The following is a 27,055-nucleotide window of genomic DNA, read 5'->3' on the forward strand; positions in this document are numbered from 1 at the left end:
AGGAGATCACCTTTCACGGCAAGAAAAAGATGGGATGATGAAATCTGGGGAGATATGAAATATCTTACTTTGAGAGTTGATTGATGAGTAAAAGTAGCAACAGTAACCAGTGGAGAAGAAATCTTGCAATAGTGTCTGGTTCCCTGATCAATTTTTGTGTCAACTTGTTTGTTAATTGGGTTTATTAGAGCGTCTGCTCCTATCACCATATTTTGATGTATTTGTAAAAGTTCGGAAATGCTACTAGTATGTAATGTACGTCTAAACAGGGACATAGTTCATTTTGGGGTCAAAAGTGCTTAATATAGTAGCAGTTAGTGGCAGTAGCAACTGAGTTTTTCTCCATTCCATATCAGGCAACTTCAAAAATAAGCCATTCAGGATAAAATCTAGTTGAATACCTGTCACTTATGAGCAGTTGAATGTCTTTGAAGCCCCAATAATGTAAGTCGAAACCAGGTGGTGATGTGCATTTCCTTTCAATGTATACTATATCTCATTCACTAAATTTAAATCTTAGATGTTTTCTACAGTAAATTAAACAGCAACAGTACTAATGTATTTACAGATGCTGAAGTAGTAGCTGATGCTGTAAAATTTAATTGATTGATGCCTTGATAAGGATTGGCTTGGTGGAGAAAAGTAGTCAACCATTGTCCAGCATTGGCTGCACATTCTGTTGTGAAAATATTCTAGGATGTAACTTCCATTACCGATATGTCAAAAAATGTAATAAATTGTGATTGTGATTGCTTGAGACATCATTTTTAGCAGACAGGTGAAGTGTAATATAACAAGCATATGGAATGAATGGCCTTGAACAATGGACTTTGTATTAACATTGCATGCTAAAATACCATTAGAAAACTAGCACATGTAACAGAAGATAGCTTAAGTGCAAGAGAACATTTCCTTGCACAGTGTACAGTCATGCCAACTTGTGTAGATGAACAGACATAGAATTCTGAAAGCGGGCAATTTTATTGTCGTGTTAGTAGCAGACGGGATTTAGATACTGTTGCAGCTGCCCACTGACCAGATTTCTTTCTTTCTTTTTTTTCTCTCCATAAATTGCACATTATGTCTAACTGCTTAAATTAAGTGTGCTTACTGCTATGTGGTGGACATGGAAGTGATGCATGGTACTTTGTGTGACGTAGGTGAGATGAATACAGTCAACCTGCTGTGTCAGCCATGTTTAAAACTGTGAGACTGAATGGCAAGGTAGTACTTACCTTCAGAAGGCATATTTCTTATTGCTGCCAATAAACACACATATAAGTATAAGAAACTAGCTGTGTAGCCATTATGCCTCCTTTGTGGAAGGAAGAAAGACACATTGAAGAAGGTTATAAAAGAAGGACAAGTCACTCAGACTCCAGTATGAGAGAGATCTGTGTATTGTGAGTATGAGGAGAAAAGAAGATTAAGGGTGTGGTATCGTCCTCACAATAGGTGAATCTGTCTCTCTTGAGTTCTGAGTGACCCACTCTTCATTTTTAACCTTGGTGAACTAGGTCAGTTTCTTGTACTTTTATAAGTATCTATTGACAGTACTGAGAATTTTGCCGCTTGAAGGTAAGCCGTAGCAAGCCACTATATCCTATAATTTTATAACTTTCTTAAGTGAACATTCCTTTTAAATCCATAACGTTTGACATTTTTATGTGCAGTTGTCATGGTTCACAAATCAATAGCAGTAGCTAGTTTTAAAATTAGTCCTGCTTGCAAAAATATCTGATTTGTTGACTACTATGCCACCAATCAAGATATATAGCCTTTTCAAGTGACAATCATTTTTTAAATATAAACAATATGTCACTTGTATTGTTTGTCTGTGTTAAGTTTTCATAAATTATATCGTATATGACTTGCTTAGTTGTGTTTGTAAATGCTGGTAAAAACAGTAAAATTAGTTGGGAGCTATTTACTAATATTTTATCTCAGTCTTATGATACTGCTCTATAGCAGCATACTTAAGTCTCTAGGAAGTTACAGTTGTAAAGGGATTCACTCGGTAAGTAACTTGCTGTATAAAAATTTCAAGTTAGCAAAATTTGATGACTTCACTATTCGTTTCTTGGTAGCCATTAGAAAATCTATTGTTAAGGGAGATGATAATACTAATAACTTACTTTGGTGATGTAGTTGAAGATTAGTAGTGTTGTTCTGGACTGCCCTTCTATTCACTAATAAATCATTCAAACCTTTTCTAGAATTATTGAAACTGTTTACAATTTGGGTGCTGTATATTATGAGCTCATTACAAACTTAAAGAAATTGCCTCAACCGAGCGAGGTGGCGCAGTGGTTAGACACTGGACTCGCATTCGGGAGGACGACGGTTCAATCCCGCGTCCAGCCATCCTGATTTAGGTTTTCCGTGATTTCCCTAAATCACTCCAGGCAAATGCCGGGATGGTTCCTCTAAAAGGGCACGGCCGACTTCCTTTCCCATCCTTCCCTAATCCAATGAGACCGATGACCACGCTGTCTGGTCTCCTTCCCCAAAACCAACCAACCAACCAAATTGCCTCATTTGTGTTATTTGTTTACCTACCTCATGTTGTACGTAATTCTTATTGTTTTATTACATTAACCTTTTTTTCCTTCAGTACTTCATTGACTTTGCTAGAGTGTCGCACATTAATCTCTGTGTGAGTGTTGTTGTTTGATATTACACTGAGGTGACTGCATGCAAGGTAAAAAGAGTCATGAGAATGGGGAAGATTTCTGCCCTTCAGCGTGAACTAGAAATGGTGAACTTTGAATTTTATTGAAGGGAAAAAGAATTTGAGAAATTGTGGCAAACAATTAGCACATGGAGAAAAATAAAGGCATCACATATGACAGGCCATTTAGCAGCTACACTGATGAGCCAATGCCAAAACATTATGACTACTTTTATAACAGCATGTTCCACCTTTGAAATGAAAAATGGTAGTGATTCTCCATTGCATGAAATCATCGAGGCCTTGATAGTTAAGTGGCACCAGATGCCTATGCACAGTCATGTATTTACCATAACTTATTGGATGGTATTTTGTGGGAAAGAAGCTGTCACCTAGTAGTCTCATATGTGTTCCATTGGGTTCAGATCAAGTGAATTTGGTGGCCAAGACATCAATGTGACTTAACTATCATGCTCTTCAAACTACTGTGGTACAATCCTTGCCTTGTGACAGATGCCATTGCTGTCAAGGAAGACATCAAGAATGAAGGTCCACGATAGTGTTCATGTAGTCCTTGCCATCAACCTGCTTCAATTGCAACAACAGATACCATGGCAACCCTAGTAAAAGTCTCCCATAGTATAATACCATATTTCCCTGATTGTAAGATGAGGGTTTTCCCCAAATTCATCATTAAAAAATACAATGTCCTCTTATACTCGCAGATTACACCATTGCTGTTCAGGTCAACAAATTTACATTACTTACTAGAGTATTTAGGAATAGTCTTACATTTATAGGGGTCGTCTTACATGAGATGAAGCTGTGGCTATTGAGGTCATGTGCATATTTATTTTGACATATTTGGGAGGGCAAGGCTTGACAAACAACGCTTGTGTTCCAACAGGCTTGAGATTTCCCAATGCGCCAAACACTCAATTCAGTATCAACGTTGCTTGAACAATCACGTGACATTGACTCACACAGCGCTGGTCCAAGAGATACTTGAGAAGCCCGCATCTCGTGGTCGTGCGCTAGTGTTCTCGCTTCCCACGCCCGGGTTCCCGGGTTCGATTCCCGGCGGGGTCAGGGATTTTCTCTGCCTCGTGATGGCTGGGTGTTGTGTGCTGTCCTTAGGTTAGTTAGGTTTAAGTAGTTCTAAGTTCTAGGGGACTTATGACCACAGCAGTTGAGTCCCATAGTGCTCAGAGCCATTTTTGATACTTGAGAAATTATGAACTAGCCACTACAACAGTCTATTGCTCTGATTGTAATTTGGCGATTTTAGGAAACACAGGAGGAAATAGCATTAAATTGTATCGTCTTACAAATCTTTCCTGTATTTGAACAAGTTTGCAGTAAATGTTTTCAAACATGTGTGGACAACGTTACGCAAACATTAATGCTACTTTTGAAGTACAGGGAACATTCTAAAATGGAACCATTGACCTTCAAAAAACATTAGTTGATTCAGAACCCAGACCAATATTTTATTTGGGTATGAGAGACTGTAATGATTTACTAAGTGGATTGCAAATGAGAATTTCAGTCACTATTCGTGTGTTACAATAATGGGTAAGAATGTTACCAGCTTGTAATCAGGTTTAGAACATGATTGTGACAATCAGTTGAAACAAGAAGTAAAATTAATCCAGGATGAAATGTCTAACAAAAGAAGTAAATTGTATTAAACTGACTGTAATTATTATCGCAAGAATAAATTACAGCGGCAAGATCTGTCATGGAGATAGTACCAACAGACGTCGCTAGGTAGCGGGATGAGCGAAAGTTCAAGAATGGGACTGAATCATAATTGCAATCTTTTATTAATGTACTAGTTGGTGGTGTTACAGATAACCAGCACACTAGAAGATATTGCAGTCTGTTTTTCACAGTTGCTCAAGCCCAGCACAGCTGAAGGTTTGGAAGGGGAACAGTGGCACCAGCTTGGTTGAGAGCGAAAATGATTGCGGAGAGGGGAGAGATGAGTGAGCAGCAAATTTTGTCATATTGCCAACTGAGGGAATCTACACCATGTACTTTGGCCTTTTATGAACATATACCACATTTAAACTGCAGTTTGCCTGAACCCCTTTGTAGTCAGAATTGAAATGACTTTAAAAGAAGACAAATGCTCAACAATAGTATTTATTTCTGCAGTAGAAAGTATACATCTAAATATGGGCCAGCGGCGTACTTATTTGTTTCTTTCTGCAATATTGCAGACGATCACCGTGACACATGGCAAGAATGAAAGGGAATGTTCTAAACAGCCAATGAGAGAGCAACAGGCAAGTGATATGTTTGGAAGCAAGAGATATTGCAAAATTCTCGTATCAGTGTAGAAGTGAAATCCAATATGTATTCAGAAAGAACAGCTGTGTTCTCTGGTCCCTCCACTACGATAACCCCAGAAATAGCAACATACTCAGAGGAAACAGCCAAATATTTGGGACAGTGAAGTTGTAAATTTTTAAAGATATGTTTTGGCAGATGATTTATGTCAATAAAACAGTTTGTAATTTTGATTAGTTGGAATATGTTGAAAATAAATTTTTCTCAAGAGGCCTCTTAAAAAAAGGGGGTCATCTAACATTAACGATTGTCTTATACTCGGATAAATATGGTACTACCACATCGGCCTGTGTCTGTGCTTCTGGTGTATGTTTCAAGCAGCCAAGCACCTGGATGATAGGATATCCAGACATGACAATTGACATGGTGTAACAAAAAAAGCAATTCATCTGACCAGGCAACACAGTTACATTGATCCATGCTCCAGTCTCAATGATTCCATGCCTACTGCGTTCATAATTGATGAGTCGTTGGGTCAGCATGGGAACATAAAGTGATCATTTGCTGTAGAGCCCCAAATTCAGAGTGCTCCAAAACACTTTTGTCTTCAATAGCTGTCCTCAGATATGCCATAGATCCCTGTGTATCCTGTTTTACAGAGGAAACAAGCCTCCGACCTCCATGTTCTGTGATGAGGTGTTGATATCCAATACCTTGTCACCTACCCATAATTGTGTTATCTTTCAACCCACTTATAATACAACATGTGAACAGCTGGCCAGATTCGTCATTTGCTAGCTGCTCATTCTCAGGTACTGGCCCATAATCTGCACTTCGTCAAAGTCACTTATGTCAGTGGATTTCCATATTTGCGGCCTGTATCATATTCCTCATTTGTCTCTGCTCAGCTTATGTATGTTCCTTGTCATGTAATGTGCTTGCAATGCCACCAGGCATCACTCGATCTCATAGTGCACAGTGTCCATTATGGATTGATTCATTGTTGTAATATTGGGATTGGGATGTGACCCGAGGATGGCGGAGGAATCAGCTGTTAGTAGTTCACTTCCTCGCTAGAACTTGGGTTGTAGAGATGGTGGTGACTGGAACCGCTTGTGAGACATTAATGAAACATCCCTGTATACAATAATCTTTTATTCATTTTAGTACAGAGATGTGATACAGCAGGCAGGAGGCTATTGCCCCTTGATGACGACATCGTCAGCAACTGCCGACTCAGGAGATGGCACAGAACATGTTAGCAACGAACTGAACATTTCGGCTTCACACTCACATCTCGATATGGTTGTTTACATCTGCAAGTGTGTATCTGATTTGAGGGGGTATTTGTAGGAGTCTGCTGGCCATTACTTCTCCAGTAGTAGCACCACTGCCATTGAAGAGACAACAGGTTGTAGCAGTTGAGTGTTACCGTTGGGTAGTGATGACTTCATTCATTTCGCATTGCGTGTTTAGTTGGCTTCTGAAAAAGCCTAGCTGGAGCAGTAGTATTGCCCAACTTCATGCTTCCAAGGCACTGAGTACCTTCTTCTGGTTGTCAGATTTTTGAATAAGCTCTCTTTCATTCTGAACACACCTTCTTGTGAAATTGTGTCTATGCTTCAGGCTAACTTGTGCTTCCCTCTTATGAAATTATTTTGTTGAGTGTTGCAAGATCAATTCATTGAACTCGATGTAGTGTTGGTGCAATAGGTAGTTTGACTTGTTACCTATTATAGGAGGGAATACCCTCAGACAGCTTTAAAGCAAAGCAGGGTGAAACAGACTCATGAGAATGACCTGCATCCCAGGGCTGTTCAGCTGATCCCAGTTATGACACATCAAAATGGAAAAAAATTAAAGGTTTCGTTTTCTAAACAATTTCAGTCACTGTGATATTGTAATAAATTACTGCTTGCCACAATCCTTAATATTACTGTGTAATTTAAAATGTTTTTCAGGTTATTATTATTGTTATTGTTATTATTATTATTATTATTATTATTATTATTATCACCATTGTTGTTACAGGAAGTCACACTTCTGAAAATATTGGTGTTTCTGATGGGAGTCGTGTATCTTCCACGCAGAATATTGGTACCAAACAATGTAAACAATTTTCACCTCAAAAAGGTAATAAACTTTGTAACCAAAGATTTAAAGCAGAATAATGGTTTAGTGATCATTTTTTCCCAAAAATGAAGAGAGAAGTTTGCTGCTTCTGCCTCCTGTCTTGTTCACCACTATCATAATGCTCTGCTACCTTAGGTCAACACAGTCAATCCCAGATTCCGCGTACGGCAGGTAACACAATTGTTATGATTCATTTTTGTTGTTTGTTAATTTATATAACATACACTATCTGATCAAAAGTATCTGGACACTCCAGTGTAATGTGGAATTGACCACTAGCTGTCATAAGTGGACCCATCAGTACAAAAGGAGCTGGTGAGTATTATGTTATCAACAGAGAAGCAGTAACAGAAGAATAGGTCAGTCAGGATAGCTCAGTTACTTTGAACGTGGACTAGTGACTGGATGTCACCTGAGTAACAAATCCATCAGAAACATTTCAGTCCTCCTAAAGTTACTTACTTTGACTGTTGATGATGTTTTTGTGAAAGGGAAATGCAAAGGAATAACCACAGCTAAACCAAGACCAGGAAGACATCATGCACTGACTGACAGGGCCTGCTGAGCATTGCACAGGGTGATTGTAAAAAATTGCATGGAATTAGCAGAAGGAATCACTCATGAATTCCAGAGTGCTACCAGCAGGCCAGCTAGCACAATGACTGTGAATAAGAAGTTAAAAACAATAAGGTACAATGGTCAACCAGCTCCTCATAAGCTACCCATTTCTGTTGCCAGCATTAAGCCATGCTTGAGGTGGTGTAAATAGAGACACCACTGGACAGTTGACAACCGGAAATGAGTGATTTGGAATAATGAATAATGCTGTACCCTGTAGCAATCTGATGGAATGGTTTGGATTTGGTGAGTGCCTGGAGAATACCACCAGTCATCATGTGTAGTGCCAGCAGTGAAGTGTGGACGAGGTGGCATTACAATATGAGAATTTTAACAGTGTTTACGCTGTGGTCTCCTTATTGCACTTCAGAAAATGCTAAATGCAGAAGAATATGAACACATTTTACTGCAACAGGTACTGCATGTAGTGAAGGGGCAGTTCAGAGATGAAGCTTAATTATATCGGCATGACAGTGCAACCTGTCATAAAGCAGCACCTGTAGGGCAGTGGTTTGCAGACACTAACATTCCTGAAAGACTGACCTGCTCAGAGTCCCGACTTGAATCCAGTGGAACGCCTTTGGGATGAGGTAGAAGGTTGACTTCACTCCAGGTCCCAGTGTCGGACATCGCTACCTTCTCTGGTTTTGGCTCTTGAAGAATAATGGGTGGCCATTTCTTCACAGACATTCAGATACATCACTGAAAGTGCCTGCAACAGATTTTTAAACTGCCATAAAGATGAAGTGTGGATACACCCCCCCCTCCCCCCTTAATGTTGAGCAGTAGGTGTCTGAATGCTTTTGACGAGATTGTGTATTTATTTATATTTTATGCTCCATAATGACTGAGGCTAACAACAAACCTGTGCAGAAAAGTTTGGTTGCTAAAAAGAAGGTTCAGTGATTTGCTAACTGTAACAAAACTGTGTGTTGCTGTTTGTGAGGCTGTATTGTTGAGTGACAGCAATAGTTTTGTGTTAATATATGTAAGACTTGTTAGTTTCCAACAATGGAAAGTCCAGGATTGAATAACAACAATATTGAAAGGATAGATTGCTACTAGCCGCCTAGAGGAGCCATTGATTCGCAGGGAGGCATAATGAAAAATCCCGGGACAACAGTGGTCATTTTGCATGTGGTGTGCTTTTGCAAAAGTGTGCGCGTTTAAACAGTGGAAAATCCAGGATGGAATAATTACAATATAATGAAAATGCTGAAACTGGTTGCCTAAATAAAATAAGTTCGTGAAATGTGTGGCTGTTTGGCAATTTTCCTTGATAAATATTTGACCAGCCCCTGTCGTGTCTAAAATGGGTCAAGAGAGATATATGAAAGGGATAGAGTGCTGCTCACCGTATAGTGGAGATAACTCAACATCTCCATTGTATGATGAGGCGCAGTCTATCCTTTTCATTATATTGTGTATGAGTTTTCTATTTCTGATGGAGAACTTAGTCAGGAAGCTGAATTTTTTTCATTATTATTATTAAAATAAACTTGATGTTTTCTCTATTTAGTAAGTAGCAATCTCTCCTTCCCATAGAGTTCTTAGTTTCTCATATAAGAAAGTTAATGGCGGCAGAAGTATTATGGAACAATGCACCATTGTTATTTTATGTTGATTTTAAGAGACATTGTGAACATACAATTTTGATACATCAGATGAAACATGGCCAACGGCCTTGCTGCAGTAATAACACCGGTTCCCATAAGAACAATGAAGTTAACTGCTGTCAGGTTGGGCTAGCACTTGGATAGGGGACCATTCGGTCTGCCAAGAGCTGTTGGCAAGCGGGGTACACTTAAGCCTTGTGAGGCAAACTGAGGAGCTACTGGATTTAGAAGTAGCGGCTCCGGTCTCATAAACCGACATACAGCCGGGAGAGAGGTGTACTGACCACATGCCCCTCCATATCCGCATCCAGTGATGCCAGTGGGCTGAGGATGACACGGTGGCCACTCGGTACTGTTGGGCCTTCCAAGGCCTGTTCGGACGGAGTTTAGTTTTAGTTTTAGATGAAACAGGGATAAACGTGGAATGATTACTGGAAGTTTTGCTGTCCACATGGGAATGTATGAAGGAATGATTGTCCTGTGTGCTGGAACTTCATTTGGTTCCATATTGATCAGTCTCATGGTTTATAAACTGAGCGAAACAAGTGATTTACATAAGATTAATTAATTGGCTCAAGGAGCAACTAACAGAAAACTTAGATAATTCGTAATTATTATGGATAATGCCATATATTTTTCAGTTATCAAAGTCAGATCTCTCACAATAGCAATGGAATAATCTGATCTCATTGCTTTGTTAATATTTCTCTGTATGCATATTCAATACCATATGCAAAATGGCAGACCTCTCACATCTTGTAAAACAAAACAGGTCACATAGTTCTTTTGGTGCAAATTAGGCATATGTGACAACAAATAACTATTACTTCCCTGTAGCTGAGGTTCAGAAGTTGTTAAAACGAATAGTGGTACAAATATCACTATAGAAATAGAGTAATTTCCTGCTCAGTATAAAAAAAAAAGGGTTCCTAAAGAATCCAGGAGCAAAAAAAAGGAATATATATATATATATATATATATATATATATATATATATATATATATATATATATATATATATATATATATATATATATAACAGAGGGAAACATTCCACGTGGAAAAAATATATCTAAAAAGAAAGATGATGAGACTTACCAAACAAAAGCGCTGGCAGGTCGATAGACACACAAACAAACACAAATATACACACAAAATTCAAGCTTTCGCAACAAACTGTTGCCTCATCAGGAAAGAGGGAAGGAGAGGGAAAGACGAAAGGATGTGGGTTTTAAGGGAGAGGGTAAGGAGTCATTCCAATCCCGGGAGCGGAAAGACTTACCTTAGGGGGAAAAAAGGACAGGTATACACTCGCACACACACACGTATGGATACGTGTGTGTGTGCGAGTGTATACCTGTCCTTTTTTCCCCCTAAGGTAAGTCTTTCCGCTCCCGGGATTGGAATGACTCCTTACCCTCTCCCTTAAAACCCACATCCTTTCGTCTTTCCCTCTCCTTCCCTCTTTCCTGATGAGGCAACAGTTTGTTGCGAAAGCTTGAATTTTGTGTGTATATTTGTGTTTGTTTGTGTGTCTATCGACCTGCCAGCGCTTTTGTTTGGTAAGTCTCATCATCTTTCTTTTTAGATATATATATATATATATATATATATATATATATATATATATATATATATATAAAACATAGATGATGTGACTTACCAAATGAAAGTGCTGGCAGGTCGACAGACACACAAACATACACACAAAATTCAAGCTTTCGCAACAAACTGTTGCCTCATCAGGAAAGAGGGAAGGAGAGGGAAAGACGAAAGGATGTGGGTTTTCAGGGAGAGGGTAAGGAGTCATTCCAATCCCGGGAGCGGAAAGACTTGCCTTAGGGGGAAAAAAGGACGGGTATACACTCGCACACACACACATATCCATCTACACATATATAGACACAAGCAGACATATTTAAAGACAAAGAGTTTGGGCAGAGATGTCAGTCGAGGCAGAAGTGCAGAGGCAAAGATGTTGTTGAATGACAGGTGAGGTGTGAGTGGCGGCAACTTGAAATTAGCGGAGATTGAGGCCTGGTGGATAACGGGATATGTTTTTAGATATATTTTTCCTACGTGGAATGTTTCCCTTTATTATAACCATATATATATATATATATATATATATATATATATATATATATATATATATCTAAAAAGAAAGATGATGAGACTTACCAAACAAAAGCGCTGGCAGGTCGATAGACACACAAACAAACACAAATATACACACAAAATTCAAGCTTTCGCAGCAAACTGTTGCCTCATCAGGAAAGAGGGAAGGAGAGGGAAAGACGAAAGGATGTGGGTTTTAAGGGAGAGGGTAAGGAGTCATTCCAAAATATGTCTGCTTGTGTCTGTATGTGTGGATGGATATGTGTGTGTGTGCGAGTGTATACCTGTCCTTTTTTCCCCCTAAGGTAAGTCTTTCCGCTCCCGGGATTGGAATGACTCCTTACCCTCTCCCTTAAAACCCACATCCTTTCGTCTTTCCCTCTCCTTCCCTCTTTCCTGATGAGGCAACAGTTTGCTGCGAAAGCTTGAATTTTGTGTGTATATTTGTGTTTGTTTGTGTGTCTATCGACCTGCCAGCGCTTTTGTTTGGTAAGTCTCATCATCTTTCTTTTTAGATATATTTTTTCCACGTGGAATGTTTCCCTCTGTTATATATATATATATATATATATACAAAGATGATGTGACTTACCAAATGAAAGTGCTGGCAGGTCGACAGACACACAAACAAACACAAACATACACACAGAATTCAAGCTTTCGCAACAAACTGTTGCCTCATCAGGAAAGAGGGAAGGAGAGGGAAAGACGAAAGGATGTGGGTTTTAAGGGATGGTTGCGAAAGCTGAATTTTGTGTGTCTATCGACATGCCAGACACATATGTGTGGATGGATATGTGTGTGTGTGTGCGAGTGTATACCCGTCCTTTTTTCCCTCTAAGGTAAGTCTTTCCGCTCCCGGGATTGGAATGACTCCTTACCCACTCCCTTAAAACCCACATCCTTTCGTCTTTCCCTCTCCTTCCCTCTTTCCTGATGAGGCAACAGTTTGTTGCGAAAGCTTGAATTCTGTGTGTATGTTTGTGTTTGTTTGTGTGTCTGTCGACCTGCCAGCACTTTCATTTGGTAAGTCACATCATCTTTGTTTTTAGATATATTTTTCCTACGTGGAATGTTTCCCTCTATTATATATATATAGGGAAACATTGCACGTGGGAAAAATATACCACGTGGGAAAAATATATCTAGAAACAAAGATGATATGACTTACCAAACGAAAGTGCTGGCATGTCGATAGACACACAAAATTCAGCTTTCGCAACCAACGGTTGCTTCATCAGGAAAGAGGGAAGGAGAGGGAAAGACGAAAGGATGTGGGTTTTAAGGGAGAGGATAAGGAGTCATTCCAATCCCGGGAGCGGAAAGACTTACCTTAGGAGGAAAAAAGGACAGGTATACACTCGCGCGTGCGCGCACACACACACACACACACACACACACACACACACACACACACACATATATATCCATCCGCACATACACAGACACAAGCAGACATTTTGTGTGTATGTTTGTGTTTGTTTGTGTGTCTATCGACATGCCAGCGCTTTCGTTTGGTAAGTCACATCATCTTTGTTTTATATATATATATATAAAACAGTCTTTCATTGTGCCTGTCTGCGACTCAGTGTCTCCGCTATATGGTGAGTAGCAACTATCCTTTTCACAATATTGTTGAAAGATATACAAACTAATATATAAGCTATACTTAAACATATGCCATAAATTTTTATACTTCCTCATTTTTTCCATTTTTTATTGTGAATGAATGACATCTACTATGGTGCGTCAACAACTTTTATGAAGGAACATGCCTATGGATGCCATATCATTTACATACCACTGTGAAAGATAATTCAATGAAGTAGTTTTGTCTTAATTGCTGCAATCAATTTAATGATTCACATCCAATTGAGCATTTATTTCATGTAGGGTAGACTGTATGACAATGGTGTTTCATGTACAGGACAGTGTTGGTTAAAGTGGTAATGTATTACAATCGAGCAGTATAAAAAATGTTGTAAATTAAAGGAAAAGCTTGTGAATGTGTTCTGCACAGCGGTTTGGTGCTTTTCTGCACAGTGGTTGGTGCCACAGCCATACTACACATGCATTTAACAGAAAACCTTCCCTGTCTACTGTCCATCTTTGCTTCATTGTCAGTCACTACTGAAATAGGATGTTGTACATTTTATTTTCCTTAAAGTAACCACATGAGTCTTTTCTCTGGTGATATACTGCTCCTCAGTTACTTATTTTCCTTTATGAGATATGACCTCGTTGCAAAATACAACTCATCAAAATATGACAAAATGTTCATTAGTTAACAGAGTCTGTGATGGGGACATATGTGAATGAAGAAACTACATCGAAGCTAACCATAATATCCCCATCAGCAAGTCGCAGACCTTTAATCCGATTGATGAAGTTCGCTGTATTCTTTATATGGTGTCTACAGTGTCCAACGTGCGTAGAGAGGAGGCTGGCCAGATGTTTAGCAAGTTTATAAGTCGGCGATCCGATGGTACTCACTGTTGTTGTTGTTGTGGTCTTCAGTCCTGAGACTGGTTTGATGCAGCTCTCCATGCTACTCTATCCTGTGCAAGCTTCTTCATCTCCCAATACCTACTGCAATCTACATCCTTCTGAATCTGTTTAGTATATTCATCTCTTGGTCTCCCTCTACGATTTTTACCCTCCACGCTGCCCTCCAATGCTAAATTTGTGATCCCTTGATGCCTCAAAACATGTCCTACCAACAGATCCCTTCTTCTAGTCAAGTTGTGTCACAAACTTCTCTTCTCCCCAATCCTATTCAATACCTCCTCATTAGTTACGTGATCTACCCACCTTATCTTCAGCATTCATCTGTAGCACCACATTTCGAAAGCTTCAATGGTGTGTCCTTCTTATGCACCTTCGGCAGACCATAGAACGTGGGTGGCCTTGGTGCATTGGGGAGGAGGTTCTTAATAGCATTTGCTTCCAGTGATGACCGTTTGAGAAGCTCTGAAGTCTTCCTCACTATTCTGGATGTTGGGTCCTGAGGTAATTTTTGGTATGTGTCTTCCTCCAACATCCATCTGATTTTTGCACCATAGTCAGCTCGTTCCATTAAGACGGCAGCATTACCCTTGTCAGCTGGTAGGACGATGGTGAGAGGATCATTGTAGAGAGCATGGAGGCCACTGTGTTCAGTTCTAGTCATGTTTGAAGCTGGTCGTTTGGATTTTAAAAGAATACAGCTCATTTCTCTATGAATTTCCTCAGCCTCATCACTTGGAAACATACGAACCGCTTTTTCAACACCACTCAGTATGTCAGCGATTTATTTAAGCACACTCTTACTCATCATATTTCTTACATGATGGAGAATATTTTAACCAAACTGGCGATGGAAAGTCCATTAGCTCCAGTAGTAACCAACCTCTTTATGGAGCATTTCGAAGACATCGCCTTGGGCACAGCTCCTGCAAAGCCGAGATGTTTTTATCGCTGTGTCAATGATACCTTCGTCATTTGGCCACATGGACAAGAAAAGTTAGAAGAGTTCCTGGAGCACCTCAGCAGCATCCACTACAACATCAACTTCACAATGGAAGTAGAGAAGGAGGGTTCCCTGCTTGGATGTGCTTGTCTGCCGTAAACCCAATGGGTCTCTAGGTCATAACATTTACCGCAAGCCCACTCACATGGATCAGTATCTGCACGCCACCAGTTTCCATCACCCAGCACAGAAACAGTCAGTTCTGAGGACCTTAGTACATCGAGCTGAAACCGTCTCAGACGCTGAAAACTTGCTGAGACAATTGAGCCACTTACCCAAGGTTTTTAAGGAAAACGGTTACAACACAAACAGATCTCGCAAGCAAAGTCATCCAAGCCTCAAAGGAAGAAGACCTCTGAAGAAGACACCAAGCAGGTTGCATTCTTACTGTTTTGTGGTTCGACAACAGGGAAGATTAGTCGGCTCCTGAAGAGACATAAAATACACACAATCTTCAGGCCTCCGACAAAGATCTGGCAACTAATGAAATCTGTGAAAGATGATGTAGGCCTCAGAATGCCAGGAATTTACAAGATACCGTATGGATGTGGGCAGTTCTATATCGGCCAGACTGTCTGCACTAATGAACAGTGCCACATAGGACATGAAAGGGTGTTACCGTCTGCGCCAACCCGAAAAGTCAGCTATAGCAGAACATGCTCTGGAAAACAGACATTGAATTGCATTCGATGAGACGTCTATTATTAAATGGGCTAATGGCTTCTGGGATAGCGTGATAAACGAGGCCATAGAGATTAGAATTTCTGACAACACCTTCAATAGAGACAGTGGATTGCAGCTGAGTACAGTGTGGGATCCAGTGTTGAGCGAGTTGGAGCAGGGCCCGGGGGTCGCGCGGCCAAAACATTACTATATATGGTGCGGGACCGAGCACCAGTGACATCACGAGCGATGGCGCAGCCATATAAGCATGGCAATGACAACCACACGACAGTCATCCACCTGACAATGGCAGAGGAGATCTCTGCCGAAAGCTTGTGGGCAGTAAACCACTTGACGTGGCTTGAAACCCAAGAATGTTTTATTAACGGATATCACTGCGAAAGCATGCATTCATACATAACAATAATCATGCCTGTCAAAGGTAGTTTTTTTTCCATCTGAAAAATGGGTCCTTCTACGCTTCTTATGTGTGCTTGTAAATCGCGATGGTATGACATATTTGTTTCCTGTACTAGATTAGATTAATATTTGTTCCATACATCATGAATATGACACTTCGTAATGATGTGGAACGTGTCAGGTTAATAAAAGATGTCTGTACAAGATATTACATTATTTGCATGACACTAATGTTTAAGTTTTTTTTTACCTTAATTTATGTCTAAAAATTCAGCCAATGAGTAGAAGGAGTTGTCATCTAGAAATTCTTTTAATTTATTTTTAAATGTTAGTTGGATATCTGTCAGGCTTTGGATGCTGTTTGGTAGGTGACCAAAGACTTTTGTGGCAGCATAATTTACCCCTTTCTGTGCCAAAGTCAGATTTAACCCTGCATAGTGAAGATCATCCTTTCTCCTGGTGTTATAGCTATGCACACTGCTATTACTTTTGAACTGGGTTGGATTATTAACAACAAATTTCATAAGTGAATATATATACTGTGAGGCTACTGTGAGGATCCCTAGATCCTTAAATAGATGTCTGCAGGATGACCATGGGTGGGCTCCAGCAATTATTCTGATTACACGTTTTTGAGCAATGAATAATTTTCTGCTCAACGATGAATTACTATTACCTCAAGTGTCACTTAGCAGTCTTTCTTCACTACTTAATGGATTTGGTTTCACTTTACACATTTTAGTTCTGAACGTACCATCACATCATTTTGTATAAGCTGCAACTTGTTATCTGTTGTTAAATATCATCATATGACAAAATTATAAACATATTTTTGTAGTTTGGTGATAAGCTGTTACCTACATTTGCAAGAACATAATCTTGCTTCTGCTGAGAATTATCTATTCCGTTGATCATTTCCTCTCATTTTGTTCCATACATGTTTCCTAAGTTCCACATTCAGTGATTTGGCTGGAATTGTAGCTAACAAAACGCACGTTGTTGTGTAGATATAAGATATCTTTCTGTAAAAGTTCAGGTTTTTGTTGTTATGGAAAAATGACGTTTTTCAGTAAATACCAGTATCTTACAAGAGAATCGTATATAAACTGTCCTATAATCTACTGTTTTGTTCCTCCCAGAAACTCAAAAATTACACATATGGTGTCACTTTTTAGTTATTGCCAATTTTTATGGCACTACGTATACTCCTTATTATAAAAACTATGTTACAAATCACTATAAACGATAGTATTCATACTTATCTGATGCCATGTTAAGAAGTGTCACTTGCTGGCCACTTGGCATGCTGCTATCATAGTGGGCAAGATACATGAAACGGAGTGTCACAACTGTTACGATAGACTTTGGTGTAAAAAGAGTGCCATTTATTTAATCTCTTAGTTAAATTTTGAAGGGATGCCTCCTTCTTAGTTAAATTTTGAAGGGATGCCTTCTTTTTTTGCGTCTGAGTAACCTACCAACTCTTTATCATTGTGGCTGCTAATAGCATACATGTACAAAAGATATTTGTACAAGAAAGGCTACAAGAGCAATTGTTTACTGCAATGGCAATAGTAATTTCTGTATTTATGATCAGATTTTTGTTTATCCAGCCTTCATTCAGTGTACAACATTTTTTACATATTTATTGCGTGCCTGTTTAGTACCAGTGGCTTCGTGTATAATGTGAACAGTTCTGCGTTTCCCATTATACTGTATTTTAACTTTGTTTGCTGTTCATTCCCATTGAATCAGAATGTTCTCACGTGAAATGTTTGCTAAGTTTGTAAGTATTCTTACCAAATTTCTCTTTGCATTGTTTACAGCATGTATTTGTGCTTAGTTACTATGACTCTTGTATTTCCGTAGGTTCACGTCGCAAGAAGAATATAGCTGCTAATCGGTTGAAAGTTTTACAGGACCAATTGAAAAAAGATAAAAAAACATTGCAAGGAAATCGGAACAAGAATGTGCAACCTAAACAACCAATTTGTGTTGTTGTACATGACTCACACAGAACCAATGATGAAGCAGAGTTTTTGAAAGCAGAACAACAAATGCTAATGGATGTGAGTATCCTTTATCGAAGGCACAGATAAGAAAATCAATCAGAAGTTCATCAATCATAAAACTATGATAGGATTCAATAACTCTTCTGTGACGTTCATAAATGATAGCATAAACCGTTAATGACTGTTTTGAGGTATTTTGTCTGATTTTCATAGGTATATGATGCTGTGATGTGATAGTGAACAGTATGTAATACTTTCTACCAATATAGAGCAGGAATAAATTCACATTCTGAAGAGCAGTAAAACAGAACAAGGGACATAAAAACTTCTTAGCTTTATGACCAAATGAAATATGCACAGTTTCTCAGTTGACTTTTAACTTTAATATTATGATGTTCAGTACCATAGTGCTTAGGTCCATTTGAACCAATTTTATTATGTAAACAAGGGCTGTTATTAGTTATATTTTTTTGATGCCATTGACACAGTTGTGCATGGCTTAGCATGCATTGTTTGTGGAGTGGTAGTGATATATTCTTGTGTTCCTATCTTCCGTTGTACAGATGTTGGCAGATTATTAGAAGAGAGATTCAATTTTTACTTAAATTCCACGATTCATTAAAAAATTAGGAACTTTTGGATACTGGTGTGTTAAAATTATTAGGAAGTATTATCTTTCTATAGTTTTGATGTCGTCCTGAAGGCTAAATGAGCAGTTTGATTTTCTTAGATTTGTTATAATTTGGGATCTGGCATATGTTGTCAGAGATATTGTCCTGAAATTAGGTTTTATTAATTTTAGGAATTATCACAGTCAGTCTTGATTTTTTTCATTTTTCACAGTTTTTGACAGCCATTAACATGTTCTATGTGAGATTAATCTCTGGATTAACAACATAATAATGGACATTCTGGGATGGAAACAATAAACAAAAATGAGGTAAGCAACCATTCGCGTGTAGCTGATTGATGCATGGTGCAGAGACACACATAACAACGTAGAAAACTTTACCAAACTGTAATCCCTGATTTGCACTGCCACTGAGAACTCTGTCTCACTGTTTCCTCCCAAACAACAGTTTCCTAATCCTTCGAATTACCATGCTCCCTTCCTGTCTCTGCTCATTGCCCAATAAGCAACTCATAAATATGCAGTGATTGCCAGGTCAGCACCACAGCTGTGTGTGTGTGTGTGTGTGTGTGTGTGTGATTGTTTTAATGAGGGAGAGAAACGATGTTTTGTGTGTCTTTGTACTATGAATTGTGGATGCCTTTCCTCATTTTTGCTTATAGATCAATACCTGGGCCATTCACTGTCGACTCGGACACAGTTTCTCTCCAAGATGTCTAATACTGTCTATGCCCTGTAGCAGGGAACACCCTCCTGCTTTAATATGCACTCAATTCTACCATATGACAAGACAAAAACTTATTTTTCAACACAATTTATTTCATTTGAATCAATTTCACTTCATTGCACTGTATGAAGCAGTGTAAGTGAAATCAGTTGAATTGCAGTCAGAGAAACAAACTGAATGGAATAAATGAGGATGAAATCAGTGAAATTCAACAAAATGAAATTATTTCAGTGAAATCCCAGTCTGCTGTCATGATACATTCACTTAATGCAGTGTGCTTTGATCTTTTGGTAGTACGCAGTTGCCAACCATTTTACTATAACTTCATACTTTTGGTCATAACTGTGATAACGTTACACTATTTGTGGTAGACAAATAGTCCTCTGCACCTCCACCCTACATTTGTATCTCAAAGTGAGTGGTCACCTATTCAACTGAGAACGTACATTCATTACGAAAGCATGCCTGATAGCAGGAAGCATCAACTCTTTATTTAATTTTTAAATGATAAGTGTACTCTGTTCTGGAATTTTTTCTAATGGTAATTAGAGCCAGTAAGTGCCCACAGTCAGTTGAATCATAATAATTGCAGGTTTTAAGGCCCGTTCTACTTCATATTCTTTCCTTCTTGCATACAAATATAAGTTACAGTATGTTCACAATTTTTGAAGAGTCTTGGAATTCTTTATCAAAAACTGTCTTCAATTTGTGCACCATGTTTGCCCCTAATTACTTAGAGTTCATGAAATGCAAGTTTCATTTTTAGCTGTGGAAACTTATAGCCGTAAGTACATGTAGTCAAGGTGAACGTTCTATTGTAGAAACATTATTGTTGTCAAAATAATTTTTAACCATCAATGTAAGATCTGCAATAGCATGTTTTCATTCATGAAACAATTTCTTCATCTTCTTCTTCTTCTTCATTTTTTCCTGTTTCTCTACAAAGTTGGCATTATTATAAGGTTTGTGGTAATTTTGGTGATGGGGGTGATTGGCTGCCCTCCCCTCGACACTGTCTCTCTCCTTGGAATGGAATCCATTTATCCCATCTGTCCTGTCATCAAAAGCTGTGCTTATCCCTTTTGCAAACTGTTCAAGGTATTTCTAGGGCTTTTTCTTCACTGTTTGATCACACTAATACTGAGGCATGTGCATGAAATGAATTGGACCCATCTGATTAAAATTGATGGCAAAAATATTTACCGTATAGTACTTAGGAAAAGACAAAAAGCAAGAGTAATGCCAAATAAGTCAGCTAGTGTTAATTATTTGTGACATCAGTGATAAATTCATTTTGTATATTTTTATGTGAATTACAAAATTCACTTACTTTTTATGCAGATATTTGATTGTCATGTTTCTCTCTAGGTGCAAGAATTACGAGAAGAAATTCATAAGGCAGGTGGTGTGAACCCTGAAGAAATAGAGGAAATGATTTGTGAAATAATACCATCTTCATTTCCTGATACAAAATCCAATTTGTATATTGTTTCGGACACCAATGTCCTGGTCTCCAACTGCCAGTCCATTGACAAGCTTTGCAATACAAATGTAGAAGGTTTGTTTCAGTCTGTATTTTGTTTCAGGCTGTATAAACAGAAACAGGTAATCATCAGTTCATTGTAAAGATGAGCAGAACTGCATGAATAGTGGCCATATCACAAGAACCACTATAGTTTTCTAGTCAAAGATGTTTCATACTGTTAGCTAAATGAAATAAGAATACTCTGTATGAATAAGCTCCAAATTATGTGCCATACTTTTCTGTTCATCTGACAATTGGAATAAATCTGTTCCTTAAATTTATTGACAGCATTTTAGTCTCTTGCATACAAATCATACAAAACCATCTCCTGCTAGATGGTGCAGCTTTCTAAAATTCAGCTATTGATATCCTAGTGTTTGATGCTGTTTATCCTACATGTTCTAGGACTGTTAATTTCTCTTTGCTCACTTGCCATTTCTAACATTACATCTTTTTTGTGGGCCTGATATTCTCATTACATAGTCAAATCAGTTATCATGATAATGGAAATTTCTGGATGGAAACAAATGAAAAGTGAAAGGTATGACAGGCAGCTTTTCACTTGGAGATAAATGATGGGTGACACATTATTGTCTTCAGTCTGAATACTGATTTGCTGCATCTCTCCATGCCAGACTATCCTGTAAAAGCTTCTTCATCTTTGCATGACTATCACAGTGTGTTTGAACTGAAACCACACTTTTCAGTTACCTGAGACTGCAGTCGTGTGTGTGAGTTGTGTTTGCACATGAGACACGAGTGTGTGTGTGTGTGTGTGTGTGTGTGTGTGTGTGTGTGTGTTGTGTGTGTGTGTGTTTTCTATTTTTGATGAAGGCCTTATTGGCCATAAGCTTTATTTGTGACAGTCTTTTTGTTGCGCCTATCTGTGATACAGCATCTCCACTACATCGTGAGTAGCAACTTTCCTTTTCATAATATTGTTACTCTCCATCCTGGATTTTCCATTGTTTGATTCTTCCCATATTGATGTTATTCCATCCTGAACTTTCCCTTGTTTGTTTTTGTTATTGGGCACATCTATAGTACCTCAAGGAATATTCTTACAGCATGGAAGCTCTGTAACAAATATGTTTGAGAAGGCCGCCCATAGAATTGCTGTTGGGGGCTTGAAGGTCTTGGCACTCAGTTCCTATTGTAGCTAGGAATATGGGGTAAAACGTTTTTGATTAGCCCAGGCTAGTGGCCACTTGTATAGCCTTGAATGTCTGTCTTACTGTAGCTTTGCTGCAGCTACAATTTGGTTTGAAAGATGAACTGGAGCTGTCATATAGTCAAATTCCATATATTGATTAATTCGTTTTGCAAAAGATGTTAACTGGACTGAAATTAATTCTCAGCTAATGGCACCATTTCTATGTGCACTATTCTGATTTTACATGCAAAAAGCATGTTTTTCTTGAAGGTTTTCATATGTGTGCTGCTTCTGTATTTCAAATTACTTGCAAAAAATGCATTTTTCTTGGAGGTTTTTGAAGTGTGCCATTTCTATACTTTAAGCTAGTACAAATTGGTTTAAACTTTGCAATGAGGAAGGTAAATGGATAAAGCCAAAAGAAATTTTTTTTAATCCAATAATCCTCATCAATTGTTCGGATATGATAGTTTAAAGTTGAGGTAACTGTAACATGTAAAAATCATTCTTACATGAATTGAATGTGCAAAAATTGTTCACATAAATAAAAAATGCATTTTTACAATAACAAGATGTATACGGTCCGGGAAAAAACCAAGAATTTTTTCATCCAGGAGAAAACCGGGAAAAGACCTGGAATTTTTTAGAATTCTGGGAATTTTTGTTTTGTTTTAGTTTTCAGTTAAATTTTTGTAATTTTGACTGGCAAGAAACAATACACTAACAGGATATTATTGTATCCTACTACTACAGAATAATATTGCATCAATAAAATATTTTGAGCAGTTGCAAGTGGGCTCATGCGCATGCGCAGTTGAGTCGTACGTGTAGTACCTTCTCCCGCTTCTGGCTACAGAAGTGTGGCTGTTAGCTGTATAAGAAGCAGCAGCAGCAAACAGCAAGGTGCTACCCAGAAAAATTTTACTGGCCCACGCAAGCTACTAGATTCACTGGAGGGCAAACCATTGTATCTGCCCCGGCAGCATTTTCATGGGGAGGGCACCAAATTCATATTCTTGAGGGGAAAAAAACCTTGTTTCACAAAGCGCTTAGTATCCAATGCACGTTGTTTATTGATTATTCATATGATTATTGAAATGCATTCCTGTTGGGTTTTGGACATATTCTAAGTTTATTTCTGAAAGAATCATAAGTTGATTTTTGAATGCGTGCATAGTGGATGTCATGTCTCTGCTAAGGGAATCCCCGTCACCTTTAGAAATAAACTTTACTGCAGACAGAAAGAGATGGGGCTATACGAGTTGAGCAGAATAAAGCCGAATCGGTGAATACCAATCACTGTTTGTTTATGTGGTTTATGAATAATCAGTGTTGTTATAATTACCAGAAAAATCCATGCATTCAGACTACCAGAGTGGAAATAAATGACTAACAGGAATAGCAGGCAAGAAAGATTACATATTATTTTCTCGGTGTACCCATGAAAATGAAATTTTGATAGAAAATTTTTGGCTCGATCACTATACTAGACGGCCAGTTGTACAGACGCCAGTAGCAGCCGCCTAAATTCTATCCTGGGAAACGCGTTGTACGAACACAATGCCTAAACAGACAATAAATGTGGAATAACTAAGATGGTGATTCTGGCAGGGTTAGTGAAGTTAATTGGAGAATAAGTTTTGACACTGGCAGGAATAGTTACAGAATTAGTGATGACAAGACTGTTTGTTAGAACGAGGAAGGAGAAGAAACAGTGACATCACACAAATTATGGAAGAATATGACGATTTATATCAAAATTTCATACTACAACTTTTTGATCTCATGCTTGAGAAGCTGGAGTGTGTGAATGAAGTGTGAAACTATTTCCGAACGTAAAGCTTCAGTATTAAAAGCTTTTTCAGTATTAAACAACATTAAACGACTGCATTTTGTTTTTTCGTGTAGCTAACCGTTTGAAGAAGTTTGATGAGGTAATAGTCTTTTGCAGAAAGGAAAGCATGCCAGGTGAAGCTGCAGCAAGGTTAGAGAGGGAAAAATGCTAGGACATAAGGATTGAAGAAATGTGTTCTGTCTTGCTTCTTACTTGTCTTTGTTGGTTCCATGTATCCTATATTTAATTTTATGTTACTCAAAAAAAGCAGGTTATTAGCTAATAGGCAATAAAGAGTGCAAATTTTGTGAAGAGTTCTTGTTCTCCGAGTTACAAATAATCCCATCCAATATTAATTGTGAGGTTTTATTTATTATTATTATTGTTATTATTATTATTATTATTATTATTATTATTACTTTTTTTATGTGAGAGAGAGAAGGGGGGGGGGGCTGGGACTGAGGGGCTGGATGTCAGACTGGTCGCATGGGAGCAGGAGAGGCACCACAGGACATTTTAATTTGCACTGTCCTGAATATACTTTGATGGCAACCATTACAAAATATTATACGTTTGAATTCCACAGACCGAAATGCAATGATGTGCGATAGGCCAATGCTGTGTAAAGAGGCGTGACACTGCTCTTTGGCACGCACAAGGACAAATAACATATCTTACATTTTCTCAAACACATGTTTTGTATATCAGACTCTTCAAAAATATGTGCGCTATAAAATGAACATATTTCTGAAAAGTCAACTCTCTCTCTCTCTCTTGTTTTTATTTAAAATTTCTGGTGTCTTACCTCAAACACTCCAGGGAGGAAGGGTGGGCCACCACACCACTATTTATAGTATTGCCTCGGTTCGGAAATATAGCTGATTTGGTGCTGATGCACAGAGCAGTCTGAGTTGCAATGGTGAAGTGGATAGTCTCCATGTGACCCGAGTTTACGTTTAGTGATTTTGCTGTTTCCTTTTCATTTATTGCTCTCACATCAAATAAAAACAAAACGGATTTCTGTGGCTGGGAGCTATCAAGTGAATTATAATACATTCACAAAATTACGGAAGGCTAAAATATGTTATTAGTTTCAGATTTTATTTTATTTCCACCTTTCTGACAGTCAAGCATTTATCACCTTTGAGAACAGTGAAGTTATTTTTGTTGGTTTGGTAAAGAAATTTGGTGTTTAGTAATCTTTTCCGCTGAGGCAGTCAATTTATTTGAAAATTCCACACTGTTGGCTAGTTTCAACTGTTCGCTGCATTTCACAAGTGCATCTTTCCATCTTCTAGCACATATGGCATTATTCCATAATAAAGAACCAGACACGAGATAATACAGTAGTGGTACTCCAAGAAAATTTACATCCGAATCTGCACTGTAAACTGAATTATGCATTTTAGTATGGTTCACGAAATTCCGAAGCTCTTGGAGTATCCTCTGATGTCTTGTTTCTTTTATGACATAATGTAAGATCCTCTAATGTTTTACACTTATGAACATGTGGGCTTCCTGCATCATCATACCTGTGCAAGCGCGGTGACGCCTGTTTTCCGGTGCTCTCTGGCAACTGCTGAAATGATCCTTTCTCTAACAGATCGCAGGAAAATATTTCGAATGGTTGTTTGAAAAGTATTACTTTCAAAGTAAATTTCCTTTTATGCGAGCTGAACTATGTGTGAGAATGTATGATAAATTTCTTAAATCGCAGAGCATTTGACTCTCATTTAAAAATCAGCACTTTGAGGATGACCATTTAGAAAAATTTCGAGCCCAGAAGATCAGACATTTATGTCATTATTAAAAAATTTTCTGGCACCTTTGTGTGATATATCTTACAGTGTAACACACACAAAAAAGATCAATATAATATGTGAAAGCTTAGCTTTTCTTGCAGCTTATTAATCTTCAAGACCAATATAATGTGTGAAAGCTTTGCTTTTCTTGCAGCAGTATTATGTATATAACTTTAAACCATTAACTTTTCCAGTTTGTGTATATGCACTACTTAACAGTGACTACATCATGTGACCTATTCCCTGAATATCCGCTGTGAGATCACGTGACATAAGCTATGCCTGGCATACAAAAGCGCATTGGAATCTCAATTTCAATGCTCCACAAAGTAACATGCGGTTTTTGGTGGAATTCAAATTTATACTTCTATAATATGAAAATATGCAGCGTACAAGTTGCTGCACATCGAAGATATTTCTTTCCAAAACATCTACACTGGTGTATAAAACCGTAACCATTCAAAGGATTGATAAGTTTTACTGTTCCAAGGAAAAGTATACTGTCACTTAATACGGAAAAGTGTATTTTCACCTGGGAGAAATTGTATTTTTATCGGGGGAAAAAATCCGGATTTTTTTTCCCCCCTCCTTGTCCACGTATACACCCTGAATAAAATTGGAAACTTGCTTTCAAAAATCTAGCCTCATTCAGATATTAAATGCATTTGTGTGCCACTTATGTTTCAGACTTATGTGGATCATTTCAAATTTTGTAGGAAGATAGAGAAATACATTTAATTAATGGTCATCCTGTTGTTTTGTGTAAGCTTTATCTGTTGCATGATATAGGCAACAGGGTTCAAAAGACAATAAAAAACTTACAACAGATTGGTCATCACTAGAGTCAAGAAAAATCTACATCTTGGTGACTAAACATTTTGAGTATGCACTCATGAATTCCAATCCACAGCACCTAGTTATTGTATGGGTCCTATGATACACGAGCCAATGACTGGAAATACTTATTTGGTTAATAATAGCACCTGAAGATGACACAAATGTAGCACTGAAACTGTTGTTGTTGTTGTGGTCTTCAGTCCAGAGAATGGTTTGATGCAGCTCGCCATGCTACTCTTCATCTCCCAGTACTTACTGCAACCTACATCCTTCTGAATCTGTTTAGTGTATTCATCTCTTGATCTCCCTCTACGATTCTTACCCTCCACACTGCCTTCCAATACTAAATTGGTGATACCCCGATGCCTCAGAATATGCCCTACCAACCAATCCCTTCTCCTCGTCAAGTTGTGCCACAAGTTTCTCTTCTCTCCAATTCTATTCAGTACCTCCTCATTAGTTATGTAATCTACCCATCTAATCTTCAGCATT

At 38.3% G+C, this 27,055-nt stretch overlaps 1 protein-coding gene across 1 annotated transcript in view; it reads left to right on the forward strand.

The window, feature by feature from the left end:
• The window catches only part of LOC126259681 (transcriptional protein SWT1), a 260,925-nt gene that overhangs the window by 77,835 nt on the left and 156,035 nt on the right, over window positions 1–27,055 (forward strand). Inside the window, exons 7-9 of the mRNA XM_049956640.1 lie at window positions 6,998–7,099; window positions 17,912–18,111; window positions 20,781–20,970. Of these exons, the coding sequence (XP_049812597.1) occupies window positions 6,998–7,099; window positions 17,912–18,111; window positions 20,781–20,970 (492 nt within the window). The remainder of the gene's footprint in view (window positions 1–6,997; window positions 7,100–17,911; window positions 18,112–20,780; window positions 20,971–27,055) is intronic.

This window comes from Schistocerca nitens, chromosome 5 (genome assembly GCF_023898315.1).
Source record: "Schistocerca nitens isolate TAMUIC-IGC-003100 chromosome 5, iqSchNite1.1, whole genome shotgun sequence".
Taxonomy (NCBI): Eukaryota; Metazoa; Arthropoda; class Insecta; order Orthoptera; family Acrididae; genus Schistocerca; species Schistocerca nitens.